The sequence below is a fragment of the Chaetura pelagica genome, unplaced genomic scaffold (assembly GCF_000747805.2).
Source record: "Chaetura pelagica isolate M959 unplaced genomic scaffold, ChaPel_1.0 scaffold147, whole genome shotgun sequence".
Lineage (NCBI taxonomy): Eukaryota > Metazoa > Chordata > Aves > Apodiformes > Apodidae > Chaetura > Chaetura pelagica.
In genome coordinates this window covers 3,944,205-3,964,555 of record NW_009954194.1, presented here as the reverse complement: position 1 = coordinate 3,964,555, position 20,351 = coordinate 3,944,205, and the positions used below count along the sequence as shown (strand labels likewise).

Genomic DNA, 20,351 nt, shown 5'->3' with positions numbered 1-20,351 from the left:
TCAGCAGGTGAAATCCCCATGAAGCTGTGGCAGAGAGCACCATCTTGCAGGCTACCTCTGTATAGTCTCTGTATAGTGTTGTGAATCAGCATCCCTGTACATCCAGGCTGGTACAACTTTTCTGCTTCATATCTATCTTCCCTTATGTTTTAGTGATGCTCCCATCTCTTCTCTAGCTTTCATTTGCTGGGGTCCAGCATCACTTAGGTAGCTCTCTATAGCAGCAAACACAAGCTACTACTTACTAATTTTAGTGCCTTCACATTTTCTCCTAATTTCATTGGCTTTCCTTCAATACAGAGAAGTCAAGGTCTACCTTTTACTGACCTGTGATAATGCTGCTGTTGATCACACACTTCATTTTTGTTCCTTCCATGTCACTCGCTGCGTTTGGGAGGATCTGCCTGTAAAAATCCTTGTTGCTGCTGCAGAATTCTCCTTTGTTAAGATTCTTCTCATTCACAGTTGTTAAGTATGTGCCTGCACACTTCAGTAATTAGGTGTCTGGTATGCTGAGACCAAGTAATTTATCATACAGTCTATATTGTCTGATTATCTTTCTCCTCTCCCTTTATTTTGTGTTTCAGTTTATATTCCTTTAGGAATAGGACATCTTTTATTTCTAATACTGTAATTGTTTTTATGCTGTGTTTATATGAAACTGGAAATGAAGGTTTCTTGCCAGGATTGGGCCTTCTAGGAATTAATGTAATACTGATTAATGTGAGTAAATGGCAAAATAAACTCCCATAGAATTCTGGGGTGGTAGGTGTTTTGCCCATTATTTTTGTTATCTGAGATTTCTAAATAAATAGATTCCAAACAAATAAATAGATAGAGGCATCTCTCATTTGCTGGTTGGTTCCAGCACATCTGTTCCTTTGCACTGCTCTGGACAGGGATTGTAATTGAATACAACAAGCCTGGGTTTGTTTCCTCAGTACAAGACAGGATGAAGGTGTTAAAAAGAATACCATGGTTATGCTCTTGCCTCCCTTACTGTGGCAGATCTACCTTTTATTCACAAATCTTTTGCCTTGGGTTTGATCAAAAAGAGAAGCAGTACTTAGAGTTAGCAAGTGTGGGCAGGAAGTTTCTTGCTGTTTGGGGTTTTTGTTGTTTTTTTAACATAACATTGAAATTTAACATGGATTGCTTTCAAGGCAAAAAAAAAACCAACCTTGACCAGAAGATCTGAAAACGATCTTTGGTGGATTGCTTTCAAGTTACTGAGAGGTATTTTAACTCTCTTTGCAGATTATTAAAGATATACAATAGCCAGACACTGGAAAAGCTTTGCAAAAGGAAACTCTCGCTGTCGTTCACATAAATTTGTGATAAAGCGGGTCTGAGTTTCTATCCAGAGTGTTTATTGTATAGGGGATATTTCATGACTTGCTCAGATACTTGTGGATGGAAAACGGTGAATTGTGGAATCCGGCCACCATGGTTACAGTGCAGTGGCTGCACACAGGCTAATACATTAATTTTCTTTTTTATTTCTTTTAGCTTTTGAGTACTTTATTAAAATTAAGCTGTTAAAGTATCAACAAATCTTAAGGAACCAGAATGAGACACTGTCCCTTCTGTAGAACAGCTCAAAATGTTTAGACACTTCCCTGGTTTATGAATCAGGTGCTATGTTTGAATAGGGACTTGGAAGCCCTAAGTTTTTTCTGAATCCAAGTTCTGTGTGTAATGTTTGTGGCTTCTGAAAAATGGGTATTTGAAAAATAAACCAGAAAGTGTTTGGACAACATTCAGGTTCAAGTCAGGAATTGGTGTTTTCTACTCAAAGTTCCATGGTGACCTTTTCAACGCCACATTTTGGAAGTCTTCTGTGTTTGATATTAGGAATCATAACTCACAAATGTCCAGCAGCCTGATCTGAAGTAACATATTCTTTTATTCTTGTCTGAGAAAGATTTGGGGCATTTCTGGTATAAACATAGTAGCAGGCAATTTTTGAAATTCTGTTTGAGTTTGTGGAGAGAGAGGTTTTTCTAGCTGGTGCAGGCATGGTTGGGATCTTGCTTACTCTTGGCAATTAAATACTGTAGCAACTGGAGGTAGACCATAGTCTTGAATTTTCATTTGAAATCACTGTGTGCTTGAGACTGAGAATTTGCTCTGTTAGATTGTTGTATTTTACTGTTAATTTGAAGTTTTTATTTTTTGAATGATGTGAATGTAATAGGAATACTGAGTATAAATCTTTTAATCAATACAATTGTTTTTTATCTTACAAGTAGTTCTAATGGCTTTTACTTGATTAGATTACATCCTTTGAAGAGAAAAATGTTTTTAATGAGGAGAAGCTATGAAAGACATCTAGAATTGCATTCCAGAGGCATTAAATGAAAAATGTAAATATTATTAATAATATATAAGGTTTTAAATGTCTCATTTGAGTATCACTTATATTACTAACTAATATGTAACTGGTTTTGCATTTGCCTTCCCTTCCTTCCTTCCTGTTTTTTCTTCATACAACTTTCACTTTACCTTCACAAACTACTTCAAGTCTACACTCATCTCTGAAATCTTCTATTATCCACTTGCTTGTCTGATCACACCAGGTATTGCTGCAAAAAAAACTAAGATCATTCTGTGTTTCTACTTGTTGAGCCCTATTATGGTACTAATTGCCTCAAATACAATTTTGTTCTTAAGAATTTGGGATAACAGGCTTCAAATACTGTTATTACAGAGCAGGTCATCTACCTGAAAGTCATTTGGGAGTGCTGCTGGACCGAGCTGAGACTGAAATTAATTCTCTTAAACAGAAATTCAATCATGATTTAAAACAAGAAAAGCAAAAGCTTCGCCAGAAACTCATTACCAAGCGAAGGCGGGAAATGCTACAAAAGGTAATTATTTTCAGCATATTTATTTTCACAGGGGTTATCATAAACTAAAAATGGAATGAATTGAAAAATAAAGTGCAGTTCTTAGTAAGGGGGTCAACACTGACAGGACCATGGATGAAAATAATTGTCCGTTGTTTTTAGTTGTGTGCTGCTATGTGCTGTGTTAATTATGGAGTAATAAATAGCAGTTCTTTTAGAAAAATCTAGAAGAAAGAATGTAACTGGAGAAACTTGTGAAGACCCTCTACTTAGTCTAACCTGTCCAAGAGGTTATGACAAGCCTCTGTAATGTGCAAACAAGCAAAAGCCAGCTGAGATTCTGGAGTCACTGATTGTGATGGAACAGATCTGTGACAGTTGCCATTTTCTGTGGACTCCCTGGTTATGTGTTACTTGAATGACTTCCATAGTAGAGTTAAAATTCAGCTGCAAAACTAATTAAAAGACGTTATACCTGTGTCTCCCTGAGATAGGACACTAATAGGAAACGTCTCATCTAACCTCAACCTTCTAAAAATCAAGGGTAATTCCAAGAGCTGCAAATAATTCTCATAATAGAAGTTGACTTGCAGTTGATCTGAGATAAATGGAAGAAAGTTGTTATCCAAAGGCCCTTGTCTTTCTCTGCCTAAAGGATGTAGAAAAAACGATCTTGAGTTAGGTAATATTTCTTTAAAAACTTCCAAAGGTAGGTGAGATTACTTTTACCTTACGTGGAATACATGTTTCCACGTTTTCTGCTCAGTGCAAGGATAAACAGCAGGAAAAATTATGGAGACTTGTATTTATTCTCAGTATAGGTAGCTTAGGTTTGGCTGGCTAATGAAATTGCCGCATGCTGTAAGATTGGGAAAATAAAATTTAGAAAACAACAATCTCTTCCACCCCCTTCTTCTTTTTTTCCTTGGTGTTTGATCCAGATTCACTTCTGGAATGCTTCCAGATCATTACAGTTCTGTCAGTTGGGATTGTGTCAAGCCATGAATTCTTCCATTTGTTTAGGTGTTAGCACTTCTATCTAGTACCAATCCAAATTACCATGGGCTTTTGTTAGCCCTTCTCTCAACCAATAATCTGAACTATCACAGGCCTGCTAGGTGCACTCTAAACCATCACATTTAAGGCTAGTTAAGTCTCTTGGACACTGAAAAACAGTCTTGAGAACACTGAAAAACAAAATTACGAACTCTTGTGTTGCTATGAAACACATATTTAGAGATCTAGAATTTGAGATGTTTCTTCTCTTAATCTTGTTCCTCCTTTTGACAAATGAATCGGCAGAAAGAGCATTGGAAGGAGCAGCTGTCACTTGGAGACCCCTTCAAAACTACTACAGAGATCACACACGATCTGAATCACTGGAAAAATCTTCTGAGTGATTATACCATTGAATTTGAAGAACTAACTGAAAAGCTTGACAATGAGGCCAGTGAAGAGCTGAAAGAGCTTTTATTTAGTCTAACAGAGAAAACTGTTGAAGAGCTTAAACGTGTTCAGTATGGAGTATTTGTGCAAGAATTGGTAAAGCTCAGTGTGCCAAAGATGTTCCTGCTGGAAGCTGTGGAGGAGCATAAAAAAGAAATGGTTGTTAAACATGAACAGCTTGAAAGGCAAGAGCATGATAAGAGCGCAGCCACTGAAGAGCTGCTTCAGCTCACCAGGCAGAAGCTGACCCAAGAACTAGAAACAAGCCTTTTGGAACAAAAAAAATTAAGGAGCTGGGAGCAATCAATATTGATGTAAGTATCTCTATGTACCCTTTTTTTAGTTAATTTTGCAAATAGAGATGAACTAGGAGTTTTTGCACCTGTCTGTTATAATTCCTAATGATAAGTTCTTTGTCGTGCACTTAGGAAACGGTAGTGTTGAAACCAAAAGGTGGAGTGTTTTTCTACTTCTGTTTATCCCCTGCCAGGTTTCACTTGTGCATCTTTCATTATTATTCTCGGTCTGTTCTCGGAGGTTCAGCACTTTGGAAATGTCATTTAGTACATCAGGCCTAATTAGTCCCACATTCAGTTGTGATGTATTGTGATGTATTCCTTCCAGCCATAAGTTAAGCCTTACTGGGTGCTTGTTTTAAGCTCTGCCACGATGTTTCCCTGTGTTTCATAATTACATCATAGTGTACCTCTCCAGCTCCATCCACGTCTCCTCTCCATCCATCAGACTTGGCTGGTGTGGCACTGAGGCCCCAGCCAGAGTGGTGTCGTGGCACAGATGATTTTACAGAGAGGTTTGCTGTTCCCAAGTGCACCTTATGGCCATTGCTGCTTCCTGCCCTGGGGAGGTGGTAAGGCAGGTGGTGGCCTTGCCACCATTGAGAGTCCTTGCTCAGGGTGAGACCAACACTGCAGCCAAGAGTCAACAAGCACGATGCCTCCCAGACTGGACAGCAAGGTCTAAAAGATTAGCACCATTCATTAACATTTCTTCTTAGTTTTCAAGTACATGAATGACTAGTCGTTACATAAACTGAGTGTTTACACTGTGTCAGAAGCGGGATATTGAGGGTCTTTTGGAGCTCCCATACCACGCTCTCAATTGCTAATTAACAGGTTCAAACTAACTCTCCACATTAGGGGGGGGAGTCGCGAAAACATCCTGACAGCCGGTAGCCCTCTGGTACCGGCTCGCGACACACTGTTACTTTTCCTATACAATGTCCACTTAAAACAGACATTGTTAGAGACGTGAGAACATGCAAAAATAGTCTGCTGTCAAAATTGCAGCTTTAGGGGAAGTAGCTGGATCAGGCAAATGTATATTATGCTGTCTGCCCCGGAGCAAACTTAGAGGGCATGAGAAGTTGAATGGAAGGAAAAAAAAACCAACATCTTTTAAGGTTTCTTCTTCATATCTGTTCTTTACAGGAAAAGAGATGTAAAATGGGCAGTTTTGTCTAGACAGCATCTTTGGAAGTCTGCCTGCTGCACCGTGTCAAACCATATATAAGAAACATGAAAAGAAACCTTGCCTGTTGCATGTTTGATTTGTTAAAGAAAAACAGAAAAGCATCCATTTGTCTTTTGATTCTGGTTTCAAGACCTTTGTATTTTATTCAGCATTTTACATATTTTTCTGTAAGCTGTTTTAATGTCTTAATTTATTTATATTGCTGAGTGCAGACCTGCACAAGAAGGGAAGTAGTTTGTATGACCCAGCAGGTCTTTCATGATTCCATGGTAATTTTGTTCAAGCCTGCAGTGTTCACCTTTTGTATTTGTTACATGCTATCTTTACTTACAGCAACAGTAAGCCAATGGCTTTTTCTGATAAAATACTGGAAAATACATACTAAAAAATGCAGCATTTGCACAAGTGTTCTATCAAAATCCCCTTAAAATCTGTCACTATCTATGTGTTCCGTCCACTGTCTGTCAATTTTCATAATTTGATGACTAATGCCAGTTCTCATTTTTATGTTCTCATCTGCTATCTAGTTTTCACAAAGACTTATTTTGAATCATAGCTTTTAATTTTTCTTGCTTATCAAATAGACCATGAGGTAGTCCAAATGTATGGGTAGTTGAAAAATGTTTTAATTTATAATTTAGCTGTACTTTTTTTGAATCAGTTGACAGAAATGAGGATTTCTAAAGTCAGAAATATTTTAATGAAATGAGAAGATGGCATGGGTCTGTGATATACTGAAAAAAATCATCAGTCCTAGTGGAACATATAGTATAATATATTTTAAAATAAAAGTACTTTTAAAATAATACACTGTTTATGCTTTTAGTGCCAGTAGATTTCCTGAAAATAGAGAAAATTTCCAAGTAAGGAAGTTATGCCATTTCTCATTAAATACTCTTTAAGAAAATATTCCTTTCACAAGATAAGATTATCAGTGTAGTCTAAGGTTAGTTACAACTGGAAATGAATTTATGCTTTGGCCTGCTTTATTTTATATGTCAACTTCAGATTGACCTGAGGATCAGTCCTCCAGATTTCTATGCTGAGAAGCTTACTTCTACAAAACAGGAACTTTGAGTGATTCAAATTGCTGCTAAAATATATTCTGTATTGTTCACACTCTTAAAGGTATTTTACTAAGAGCAGCTGGAACGCTTGTGACTTGGTGATAGGAAGGATGACATACATGAGTTTATAATAGAGATACTCCTTTATTCAGCTGTCAGTACCTGTGACTGCTAAGTGCCGGGAAGCAGCACAGGGAGGCTTTACAGGAAACTTTTCTCTCAATTTCAGCCCTATGTTCGGGGTTTGTATTGTCTGAAGAGGTGGAAGGATTCTGTGCATGGGAAATGCGCTAAAAATATGTATTTGTTAAATATTCAAAACATGTTTCTCCTTGAAAATTAAGTTTTACAATCCAGGAAGTTCTGTGGGTAGAATTTAAAGTACCCTCAAGGATATTTTGAACATGCCTAGGAGCTCGGTCCTATGCGTGGAATCATTAACTGGTGTAAGAATAAGACAAAAAAGGATCGTTGTCTCTCACAATATATGCAATATTGCCTATATCACTGAACACCAAATGGCTTGTGTTTGTTTTCTGTATTAACAGGCAGCTTCTAAATTTACCACTCTCATTATCAGAAGAGGAATTGCTTAGAATGAGGCAGGAGATGCACTGCTGCTTCTCTCAGGTAGACAGCAGCTTGGCTTGGCCCAAGATAAGAGCAAGAACTTTGCTTCAGGCTTTCGAGGAGGAGCAGAGGGATGCAGAGATGCTGAAAATTGATCAGAATTCAACAATGACCAATAAGCAGGTGGGAACATTGTGGGGTCAGTGTGGGGATGTGCGAGGGGTTCATGTGTGTATCTGTCAGTCGTTGACCTTGGCTGCATATATTAGCCCATAGCTTCTTAAGTGTGATGGCACACTTCTGCCTGCATGGATCACTGGACCTTGAACATAACTGTTAGGGCAGCAGTTGAATAAATAGGGCTTTTTTTCATACACCTGCATATTTCTGCTGCTAGCTTGTCCTCCAGCTTTCCCAAGAAAACAGCATAAAGAAGCAGAGGGGTGGCCAAAAGGGGCTGTACCTCTGAGAACAGTCCACTGAAATGCCAAAAATTTGAGCAGTGCTGAACCTGGCTCTGTATATTAGGGAAAAGTTGGGTCCTTTCCAGACCAGACTGAGATTTTTCTGTAGCCCCTACACATTACTAAGCTTGACACTAAGTCAAGGAAAGATTTAGGGAGTTTCTGCAGGTGTGTGTTCTACATTAACTTGTCCATTTAGGAAGGTACAGTTCCTGAATTAGCTGATCTTTTTTTTTTTGCAAGAATTTGTGCTTGAATTGTTTTCTTTTTTCCAAAAGAATTGGGCATACACAGAGGATTTGGTTTAGTTGTTTATTTTAATTTTTTCAAATCTAAATATGTAGGCGATGCAGCATATTCCCTCAAAAGTTAGAGATACTCCTGACAAGAAGTTTATCTATCAAATGTCTATCAAATCTAGCACTTCTTTATAAAGAACTTCGTGAGGGGTGTTTAATTTCTTCAGTACAATGTAGAAGCTGTAGAATCATACTTTCTCCCTTCCCCCCCCATTTAGGAACTGAAAATAATTTGTTTCCTGTATGAATTTTATCTGATACTATCATAAAAAGAAGGAATTTCCTTTTTTTTTTTTTTGTTCAGTTATGTTTTCTAAACATGTAAACTAACTTTGGTTAATTGTACTAGGAGATAGCCTAGTTTAAAGTCTTAGTAATTTCTAAAGTACTAAAGAAGGGAAATGACTTTGCAAAGTCTCATAGCTGAACAGATCTTACCATTTCCCCAAGAGTACGTTCCATGTAGTTGATATTCTTGTAAAGAAATATAAAGGTCAAGAATAATTTGATTACATGGAACAGTGCCCCTTAATACTATCATGGTTCATTTGTGATTCATTTACTGTGTCTTGAAAACAATGTAGTTCTTAAATTAATATTCTTTGTTCATTTTTAACCATGCTGAAGAGAAGACATATGAGTTTAAATCTTCTCTTATTATCACTGCTAAGCTTGTTTAAAATCATATTTATGTGCTAGCAGTTTTCATGGAAAGGATGAATATATAATTATACTTGAAAGAAAATAAAATTCTAACTTTGTCTGAATGTCTGAAAGACATATTCTGAATGAATAGGCAACACTTTCAGAAATATTTTTTCAGTGAACATCGTCCTTGCCAGGTGTTTTGTTAATTGGTGGAACTGCCAATAATAGCAAGTAATAATGTTAACATCCTCTCATGCCTCTAACAAATAAGTATATTCTGCTCATTTTCTTACAGCAGCATTCTAAACTAAAAAAAACTGGATCCAGGAATAGAAATAAGATAGAAATTCTGAAGAAATCTTTGCAGGATAAAATTTTAATTCATGAAGACTTGGTGAAAGATGAAAATTTGAATAAGGTAAGTGTAAACCTTTTCTGCATGAGGTAAAACCCTAGGTTTTTAACAATTAAAGAATGATGCTTTTCTATCAATGTGAATAAGAACCGCATGAAAAAGGTATAAGGTGTAGTGACATGATGCATCTCTCTGCTCTTGCCTGCTTTTGTCAAGATGTTGTATTTCAAGGTTAATAGTTTTGTCTTTGTTTTAATTTTTTCCACATTAGTTACAGAACTGCTTTCATGTCTCACTCTTTTTATGTCCAGTGGTTCTGGAGCTTGATGCATATATGATTCCAAGACTCCCCTAGATCCTGTAATTTCTTAGTCAAGCTTTCAAAACATGGAAGGTGCTTCACTATATACTTCAGTTGAGTAAGATTCAGTTCTTGGACATCTGCTAATGCCGTTGAAAACTCAGAATTGGGTTCTTAGATCCAAAGACTTCTTGTGTTGGGGACTGAGTTTAATTGTGCAGGGCGTATTGAAAGGAAACCTTGATTCTGGTGGGTATCTTTTGGGAGGCTCACAGCCCTAGTCTAAAATTAATCCTTAAGAAATGAGCGGGGCCAATGCCAATATGGGATTTTGGAGGCATTTTCCTTCTCTGCTAGCAGATGTTCCTTCAGGTCTTGTTCATGTTCCTCTTCTTCTCTTTTCACTTGTAAAATATGGTTAATACTACATCTGTATATCAGAGGAACTTTACAATGATAACTGTGTTAGACATAGGTGTTGCATGGCTGTAAGGACTACACAGAACAAACAAGTGCTATTGGTAATTAAAATTGGTAGATAAAAAAATAGATTCACAAATTATTGGTTGCAGATGGCAAAAACATAGATCAATCTAGTTGAGCACCCAATCTTTGAAAGTGAGAGCAGATGCTTGGACAAGAGTGCAAGTGGGCAAGTATGCTCTGGCAGTCTAGTAATTTAGTAACTGTCATCCAATAATGCCCTGGATATATTTCTACTTTTAGCTTCTATACCTAGTGCCCCAACAATTTAGAATTTACCTTTTTTTTTATATACTGTTGCTTGAAAATACAACAAAGTATGGGCTTAGCTCTTTCATTACAAAAAGTACTTAATGCTTGTATAGTGTGAATATTGCCTTACATTTTTGTTAGAATCTTGTTTTAAAATTGGAAAATTAGCTTCTCTAAGCCTCATTGTTTCAATTTTATATGCACCATCTGGGATACCTGTTGTTCTAGTTGTATGGCTTCACATTACTCTAAAAAGACAGATGCTTTGGGCTTTTCCCAATAAGAAAGCTAAACTATTGTTAAGGAATGTAATTAGTTCTCACATTATCATTAGGAAACAAAAGTATTGCAATAAACCTTATATTGATCTCAGAAATACAATTTATTTTACCATTGCAATCTGTTAACTTGTTCCTCATTTAGAATCTTACACTTCTAAATTTTGCAGTAGTGTGAATACATTTTTCATCTAACTCAAAATTAACCATCTAAAATTGCACAGCCAATTCAAGGCAAGGAAAAAGGACAGTGGAGCAATACAGCTGTGCCGTGCTTCTCCTTTCGTTGCTGCTGCTCTTTTGCAGACTTCACGTCGTGCCGTAGGTTCTGTCATGCTACAGGATGACTGTAAAATGTTTTCCAGCTAATGCTTAAGAAAGCAACAGTGGGATATGTTTTGTAATACTGTGAAGCAGGCATGACAGAGAAGAACAACTTGTAGACAGGAGGCCACAGCAAGAAGTCGGAATCCTAGTCTTGCAGCAACTGAGAGTATCACTGACCTTTCTGGGAAAATCTTCAAAAGCAGACTATATGTACTACTTTAGTGTTTTATAGCTGTTTTCAGCTGTCTTGTGCCTGAGCTGTTCCTTTCTGAAGTAGCGGTTATCTATCTCAGAAAAAATACAGTAGTAAAAATACTGACAATTTCTAGTCTCCTTTTCCTTAAAAATATAAGACTTACATTAGAAATGTCTGCAGGGTTGCAGGGACTCAAGTATGTGTCCAAATTATTCCCTTTATTTGTAATGTACGGGGACAGTGACTGAGACTGCTAGGTAACAATTAGCTTGAATTAAATATGGAAATTAGAAGTAAATTCTGTCAAGCAATGGACTAATCATAGTGCATTTACAGCACTGGAATTTTTTGTGTAATTTGGACGTTTCAGGTGGAATTGGTAGCAAATGTTCATACCTACAAGAGCTGATACATCGTAACCACAACAGTTTGACACTATTAATATTTTTACAAATAATACAATGTCAAGCAGTATTTTCGAGTCTTCTGTTTGATACGTTAAAAGATTTCAAGAATGGCCAGGGGACATTGGTTTATAACTAGTTTATAATTTAGCTTGTAATCTATATTGATCCAGCTTCTACTAAAGTCACCTTCCATGTCAGTCTGAAGTCAGAACTATTTGTAAGGTTTGATTTTTCACAAAAGTATTTGTTTGCAGAGCTGTGATTTCAGAAGTGACAAGAGGCAGAAAAACTGAGATGCGTAGGGGTAGATAGTAATACCAGTTGAGTGATGTGACATTTTGTTTGACTAAGAGGAGTTAACTTACTGTAAAATTTTGAATAAATGATAGAGCTGAACATCAGTCCCGTGTATTTGGGCACGCTTAACATACGGCTTTGTACTTAGCAATAAGCAAGTAGCATCTAGCTTTGCAGTTTGGACCAAAATATTAAGATTCATGGAATATACTGAATATTAGATAAACCTTCTGTTATTCGTCTCAGTGTCCAAGTGATGAGCAGTGTTTCTCAAGGGTCAGTACCGGGACTGGTGCTTATTAACATCTTTGTCAGTTACATGAACAGTGGTATTGAGTGCACCCTCAGCAAGTTTGCTGATGATAGCAAACTGTGTGATGTGGCTGGTACACTAGAGGGAAGGGAGACCATCCAGAGGCACCTTGACTGGCTAGAGAAGTGGACCTGTGCAAACCTCATGAATTTCAACAAGGCCAAGTGCAAGGTCCTACACCTGGGTCAAGGCAATCCCAAGCACAAATACAGGTTGTGTGGAGAATGGATTGAGAACAGCCCTGAGGAAAAGGACTTGGGAGTGTTGGTTGATGAGAAGTTCAACATGAGCCAGCGATGTGTACTTGTAGCCCAGAAAGCCAACAGTGTCCTGGGCTGCATCAAAAGTAGTGCAGCCAGCACGTCAAGGGAGCTGATTCTCCCCATCTAATCTGCTGTCATGAGACCCCACATAGACTACTGTGTCCAGTTCTGGAGCTCCCTCCCTGGAAGTGTTCAGGCCGGGTTAAATGGGACTCTGAGCAACCTGATCTAGTGGGAGGTGTCCCTGCCTATGCAGGGGAGTTGGAACTGGGTCATTTTTAAGGTTCCTTCCAGCCCAAACCATTCTGCAATTTTGGAGTGGTTGTGAAAAATACAAGTGTTCCTGTCATCAATGTAATCTCTTTTGCCTTTGAATTCAGCTACATTTAAAATATAAGTGCTTTTGTTTCCTTCTAAGTGAACTTGAGTTGTCAAACTGAATTTCCATGCTTTTTCATTATTCATTTTAATGGGGTGAAACTTACACTAAAGGTGATCACTCAGTTACTCATTCATCTCTTAATTATTCATTCATCTATCCCCAGGTTTCATATGTGTAGAATTCATTTTAAATCCTTGAGTCTGAAACTGAGTCACCTGTTAAGAAAGCAAACTTTAAATTAATTTGTGTGCACACACTTGTCAAAACATTGCTGTGTGATTTTTTGTATCTGCATTTTTAAAGGTTTATAACACCTCCTGTTCCTAAACCACAAATGCAGCCTTCAGGTATTACTTACTAGTTTTGTGTCATATAAACCAAATCATACTTCAAGCATATATTTTCCCCTTTTTTGAGATATTGTAAAAACTTATGTATTCTGGATGACAGTATCTTGGACATGTAAATAGAAACTGGAAGAGAAGAAGGACAAACTCCTCTGTGTGCACATATTGTCATCACTAATTCAAACTAGTAGTCTTGTAATAATTTCTATTAGTTAAGAAGCTGCTCTAATACTTTTATTAGGGGGCATAACATAGACAGCAGTAATTTTGAAAATGGACCTATTTACTTCTAGTCAAGTATGTCTGCTTTAATTTTTTTACTCATTCCTGAAATGGGTACTATTATAATGAAAATCATAGTATAAATCTTAATCTCCTGTGACAAAAACCATCCACATTTTCATGCGTTTAAGTAAACTCAAAATGCAACATTGCCAAGGTTTTGAAAGATGACTTATGGCATTAGCTGTCCCGCCTGGTTAATTTCTAACATGAATTGCCCTTTACAGTGATGTCTAATCTAGTGATGCATCTCCCTGAACACCCCGGTAGATAGCAGATGTTGTTAGTGAAGTATTAAATGGCTAGTTGAATTGGATTTAAATCCCTTGCCTTCCTTTAGAAGCTGTCTTTTTTTTTTCCCTAATATTTGTTAACCTATCTGTTTTACTATTAAAACAGGACTTGCTTCCATTCCATCTTCTCTTTAAGAATCACCTGAGTGCAACAACTTTGACAGCTGAAAACAGGGATTAGGGCAAGTCAATGTAAACTTTGCAAATGAGACCTTAAAAAGTTGGACCATATGGCTCTGAAAATTGGTAATTGTTTTTGTCACAGTGATTAGTAGTATAATAAGTAATTAAACACACCTTTCAAAACAAAAACTTGAGTCTTAATTGAGAAATTAGTCTTGTGCTCAGGCTTTGAAGAAAGATTATTTTTTTTTAATCATTATTATTTTTGTTTGTTTGTTCTAAATATTGGTCTTAGCACTGAGGGGTAGAATAGTCTTGTTTCTACGCCACGGTCTTATGTCACTGTCTTATATGAATGTCTTGAAATAACACTTTGTAGTTTGTAAATAAATCTGCTTTGATGAGATAAATGACCACCCAACTAAACCCCCAAAAACCCCAGATTTAGGGTGGGATTGACTGTCCTGTGCAATCTATATCAAAGTCGTGATTTGCACAATGTTCTGTAGAAATTTTAATCTTTGATTTTGGATTGGTGTTTCTAGAGTAGAACATACAACTTTCAATACCTGTGAAATTAAATGAGAGATGCTAGTTACTTGCTTTTCAGAAAAAACATTCTACAGAAAACAAAAGGCCTCAGATTCACTTTAATGGGTTTCTTGTCTGTCTGCAAAGAACATAGAAAATGGATATAAAAAACTGTTGTTGTTGTTATTGTGGGGTTTTTCCTACTGAAACAGACAAACAAGCAATAGGTATTTCTGGATATATCCTAAGGTAAATGTTGTCTGCTTTTTTGAACAGGTACTGAAAGGCAGCTCATCCTTTTTTCCATAGAATCTCATTTGTTCCACTTGGAGAACTCTGCTTCCCATGTACAAAAATAACAGCTTTGGTTTTAGCATTTTCATACTGTATTTCCAGTATGATTTCTGAGTTGAATTCTCCTCGCAACTCAAATATTCTGTGTGCATATTTGTAAACCATATGCTTGCTTACTTATTTAGTGTCAGATGCCTGCATTATTCAAGATGGATTTGTTAGATCAACAGCAACGTTGAGAGACAATGTCTGTTTTATAAAATGATGATTTCTTAAAGGTATCAGGAAAATGAATCTTGCCTCTACTTTGTGTCTGTAGGATGATTTCTTACTCATCCCTTGTAACTGGCTTAATTCACATTAGTAGGAAATATTTCCTGAAGGTAACCTTCCATCTTGCATTCAAGGACATTCCAGATGACGTAATGGAGACTTTGGAGAATATCACGTGAGCACAAATGAGAATATCACAAGCATGTGTGGTTCCAAATCACGTTTTAAATTTCGTTCTATCTACCGGATAATAGAGTTTGGATGATACACAATTACTCTGAGCAGGTTCTCCATCAATAAAATTTGCAGAGAAAATTATTTGACATCATGTTACATAATTACCATTTTAAGGATCTAAAAACTCGCTGGAAGTTTCCTTAAATGCTCCTTTAAAGCTAAGGACTACTAGAGTCAATAATAATATAATGTTGATTAGCATGAAGAGAAAGCTAGTAAGTTTTAGTGCCTTGGGTCCATACCATCTCTATCTATGCAAAGATATTCTGAGAGGCAAATACTAGTGCCAATGGAAAGTCATACAGTGTCTACAGATTACAGTTGACCCTTACAGTGTTGTAGCTAATGCTTACAGGGCAAACGCTATGGGTCTTTTATTGTTTTCTAGATTGGCAAAACTGTAAAGAGTTTAAGACTGCATGTTTACTTGTGTACCTCAGGATGTCTGCCATGCTAAGATACTAACCATGTAGGCGTCTTACTTAAATGGTATGTAGAGCCACAAAGATGATTAAGGAAGTGGAACATCTCCCTTATGAGGAAATGCTGCGGGAGTTGGGTCTCTTTAGCTTGGAGAAAAGGAGACTAAGGGGTGACCTCATCAATGTTTACAAATATGTAAGGGGTGAGTGTCAGGGAGCTGGAGTTAGGCTTTTCTCAGTGATGACCAGTGATAGGACAAAGGGTAACGGGTGCAAGTTGGAGCATAGGAGGTTCAAGGTGAATATCCAAAAAAAAAATGTTACTGTAAGAGTGACAGAGCCCTTGAACAGGCTGCCCAGGGAGGTTGTGGAGTCTCCTTCACTGGAGACATTCAAAACCCACCTGGATGCATTCCTATGTGATGTACTCTAGGTGACCCTGCTCTGGCAGGGGGGGTTGGACTAGATGATCTTTCGAGGTCCCTTCCAACCCCTAAGATTCTATGATTCTATGATCTCTGCCTGTTCTTTAAGAGGTATGCCAAAGTTGGCAGTACAAATTCTTTCCTGTAGAACCCAAATGTGAGTACTTGCTCTTAGGTGCTACAGTTACAGTAAATTTAACCAAAATTGATTAAAAAATTTTGAGAAGCCTTCGGATGGTTGTGGTTCTTCCATTCTGTCACAGGCAGTAGTTACTTGAGCATTGCTGTTAAAATGCATAATACTGGAAACTTCTGAAAATTTTGATTTTTTTTTTGTTTTTTTTTATGCTGTGAAATCTATCAGATTACATTTGGCAGCACCCAAAAGGTAATTTAAAGATGGGGTGAAGAAAAACCTTGCACTCTGATACTGAGCAGTGCACAGATGGGCTGTTTCTGTGCTTAGCTTTATTCTAAATCCAGTGTGTAGGGCAGCATTTGGTATCAAGTAGTGGAGTTGGAACACTTATGGTTGCATGTGCTTTCTCTCTCTGGGTCTTCTGTCTCTTACAGTCCAACTTTTGGGCCAGTTAGGACAATACAGGGAGAGAGAATATAACCAAGCTGTTACTTATTTACTGTCTTTGAGGATTTGGCTACCCAGGTATTAGATAGCATAGCTGTCATTGTATGACCTAGATATCCACACTTATACATCAATGGCAACAATTTTTTTTACAATACAAAACATACTGAGAAGTATCTTTTTCTGTTCTTTGACTAAAAAGGGATCTTTGAGTGACAACTTTAGATGGAAGCATCTAAAGAGGATAACTGCAACTGGCTATTATCTACATTGTCCTGCAGAAAAATGGCCACACTGGCCATACCAGTAGCTGTGAATGTCAGTGGTATAACATGGAGAGCTCATCGACGACATTGCATTTGATCATGTGCTTGCACATGTGTTCTTGCCTTTCACACCTGGATGATTTCTCTGGATGTCCCATCACATGTATAGCAGCAACATCATTAGCGAGTGAAATAATTTTGATTGAATCCTGTTTGATATCCATTCTGTCTAGTTTTAATCTCATCTGAAATTCATTACAAGTAGGCTCTTGATTTACAGTTTAACGTTGTTTTATATAACAAGATTTTTGGTTGTTTGCTTAAAGATAGTAGTTTGAATTTCATTGGTCAATCTTAACTGACACTTGCCAATTTGAAACTAAATAAACTATATTCTATAAATACTGTATTTTTGCTGAACAGAAGGATTTTTTTTATCTTCCCGTTTAAGCAAACACAGGTAAGCCTAGGTTTATTTATGCTTTTACTTTTATTGTATTACCAATTATATAGACCCTCTATTTTAGGTTAATATTAAACTTATGACAGCCCTAAAACAAAACATGATCTCTGCGATATCTGACCTTTCTGTAGTTGTTTGGGTTTTTTTGTCACTTAAACACATTAGAATCTTGGAAAAGCACTTTTTAAATCAATGTATTACTTTATAAGGTAACAGCATTTCTTAGCTGCTTTAATCCTGTTTGTTAATTACAGAGTAGTAAAATCATGAGTGTGCATGTAAGGTTTTCTCTTAATCTTGTTATGTTTTTGTGTTTTGAATTTTTTTAGGTTAAGAAAGAGTTGCTGCTTGAGAGAGAATGTCAGCTGCGTGATCTGGAAGATAAACTTGGGGAATATATTGCTTCTTTAGCCTTTCAAAAGACTGTTAAAAAATCCAGAATGTTGGAGCTGTATACTGCTATCATAAGTGTACAAGCTTTGCTCTTTGAACAACTGAGCATGTCAAAAACCCTATCAAAATTGGAATGTATTCAGATCTTGGAAGCACATAATCCTGTAAGTAATGAAATTGTAAAAAGGAATAAAATTGTGTTAGTAGACAGCAACTTTCATAATTTATTTGATTTTCATTTAAGTGTGCTGGTATGGAGCTCCTGGTTGTCCAGCCTTTAATTTCTTTCATTTTCTTTAATTTATGTGTACTTTAACATAGTTAGTAAAAGAAAAAAAGAGACAGAACATATGAGAGCCAGGAAAGATTGTATATTATTATTCTTGTTTGTTTTTATTTTAATAGCATCCAGAGATCTACAGTCAGAGAAACATTTTCATGGCTAATTAATATTCAAGTTTTATTGATTACAAGGAAGTAATTGTGAGTCAGAACTGGGATAGTGTGTAAATTGTCATATGTATATTACAAAATTGTTCACATTGTAGTGCTATGTATACAGTAAAATCCATAACTACACATTGTGCTTCAATCATTGAGTTCTTAAAGATACAGTCTCCTACCTGTCTATAGCCCTCCAAGCACAGTTACAGTGTTTAAATAGTAAAAACTTTGGAAAGGTCTCTTGCCTTCATTGTAGTTATTTCATATTTGATATGTGCCAATGTTCTAATCCATTTTTAATACTTCAGTGTTCTGTACTCATAAGGATTTTTATATTTTCTTTTTTACATGTGCTATTTGCAGCCATCCAAGTGAGACTTGGGAGAGCACTGGAGTAGAACAAACAAAATGGGTTTTTAAGAGCAAAACCTCTTTGCTAGAGGGCATCATTTGACAGCTATTGCTGTGAAAACTCTTGGTTAAATTTTAATGCTGTCATCTCTACAGATTTCCTTTTGGAGTGGCAGTTAGCATGCTTATAGGCTTCCAGTTTTCCTTCAATTTGTATTAGATCTGTAGGAAATAGTGGAAGTTGTATGTAGTTGAAATATTAAAAAAGAATTAGTCTGGCATTACTGCCTTTTATGCAGTAAGTATAAAGGGGTTCTGCTTTTAGCTTCTTTGTCCTTGAACAGATGAAGGAAATGCATTGATGGAGAGGCATAAGAGTAGCTAACACTGGATTCTTTTCCAATTTGGAGAGCCAAGTTGAACCCTATTTTGGGGAAGAAAATTATTTTAGGCATTGTTTCCAGTGCCTATTATGTTTGGTTTGCAGATACTTGATTTCCTGTTGTTTTTTTTTCCTGTTTGTTTTTTTAGTCCATCTCCTTTGTTCCACTACCCAGCAAATTTTAACATCTGTTGCTTTTAACAGGTAAATCAGATTGCACAAGATCCCTAATGCTGACAATATCAGTGATAGTTTTGCCAAATAGAGAAATAAACACATCTGGCTATATATATATTTGCTTCATCCCTTAGAAATAATAAGTTAATACTCAGTTTTGGTGTTAGGAGAGTGGATCTAAGCTCCGAAGTCAAATCTTGCTGACCAGAGAGCAGACACTTATTTAGAGATACCATGCTCTACTGAATCTGTAGTCTGAATACAGCTGATGAGGTGGAGGAAGAGATTAAAATTCAGCATTTGCACCAAGGTACAGGTTGGGAAGTAGGGCACAGAGATATTAAGCCACTTAGAGCTTGAGGTCAGACAACAAGGACATTGGAAAACTGGAATATGAAGCCTTTTTTCTGATGTCTAGTTTAACTCTTTGACCAAAGAGAGATCTCTGGCATGAGGAATCCAATCCACTGAACACTTCAGGTTTTAACCCTTTGATTTTTAGAGCATTGTATTTTAACCCTAATTATATAACAGTAAATGTGAATTATTGTCTTTTAACTGCAGACCTCTTTGATATTAGCTGTTTCTTCAGTATAACTTAAGCTACTCGGTCTGAGTTTCTCAAGCAGTTTCAGTGGTTTTATGAAGCTTATATATGAATTCTAATGGTGCTGCTCTTTTGTTTGGATCTCAGACATGCTGGTAATGTACTTTCTAGATGTGCTCTATAGTGGAAAGTTTCAGAGAACATTGACCTTTAATGCAATGAAAACTGGCTCATATCTTTCTTCATTGTTCTGATATTTATAGAGTGCAATTCACGTTTACTGAAGCCACACAGTGAATTGGCAAGTGAAATGACTGCAAGTGGCTGGGTTGAATGAGAAAATAATAAACTAATATCAGAAATTCTGATAACCATCTTTTTACTTGAGTCCAAACAATTTTTTTTCTTCCCAGTTCAATTATGACTTTTTATCATTATGTGTTTTCAATCTCTAGGAGATTGAAGAGCTTGACAGGAAGCTGGAGTATGAGATACTGCATAAGGAGTCAGCTCAGCAGCAGCAGCGTCTAATGAATAGACAGAGGTGGACTCCAGATAGATTGGGACTTTCAAGTGAAGCTGTGGAAACGAATGCTGACAGACAAGTGACAGTTCTGCTAAGACAAGCCATGAATAGATGTAGGCAGTTTATAAATCTGCACCAGCAAAGGTAAGTGCTTTCTTCTTGGATTTTACTAAGTTACCGCAGTCCTTACAGACCGTAAGATATCACAGAGAAACAGCAGGCAAAATGTTCTGCTGTGCTGGGGAGGGGCTGTACATCTGTGCTTGAACAGTGCCTTTTTGTGATGTGGCCCAGTGCTGAA

The 20,351-nt window shown here is 36.9% G+C and overlaps 1 protein-coding gene across 1 annotated transcript in view; it reads left to right on the top strand.

Moving 5' to 3' along the window:
- The window catches only part of EVC2 (Ellis van Creveld syndrome 2), a 61,816-nt gene that overhangs the window by 34,083 nt on the left and 7,382 nt on the right, over nucleotides 1–20,351 (top strand). The window contains exons 12-17 of the mRNA XM_010003111.1: nucleotides 2,711–2,870; nucleotides 4,152–4,609; nucleotides 7,402–7,606; nucleotides 9,130–9,252; nucleotides 17,560–17,787; nucleotides 19,980–20,194. Of these exons, the coding sequence (XP_010001413.1) occupies nucleotides 2,711–2,870; nucleotides 4,152–4,609; nucleotides 7,402–7,606; nucleotides 9,130–9,252; nucleotides 17,560–17,787; nucleotides 19,980–20,194 (1,389 nt within the window). The remainder of the gene's footprint in view (nucleotides 1–2,710; nucleotides 2,871–4,151; nucleotides 4,610–7,401; nucleotides 7,607–9,129; nucleotides 9,253–17,559; nucleotides 17,788–19,979; nucleotides 20,195–20,351) is intronic.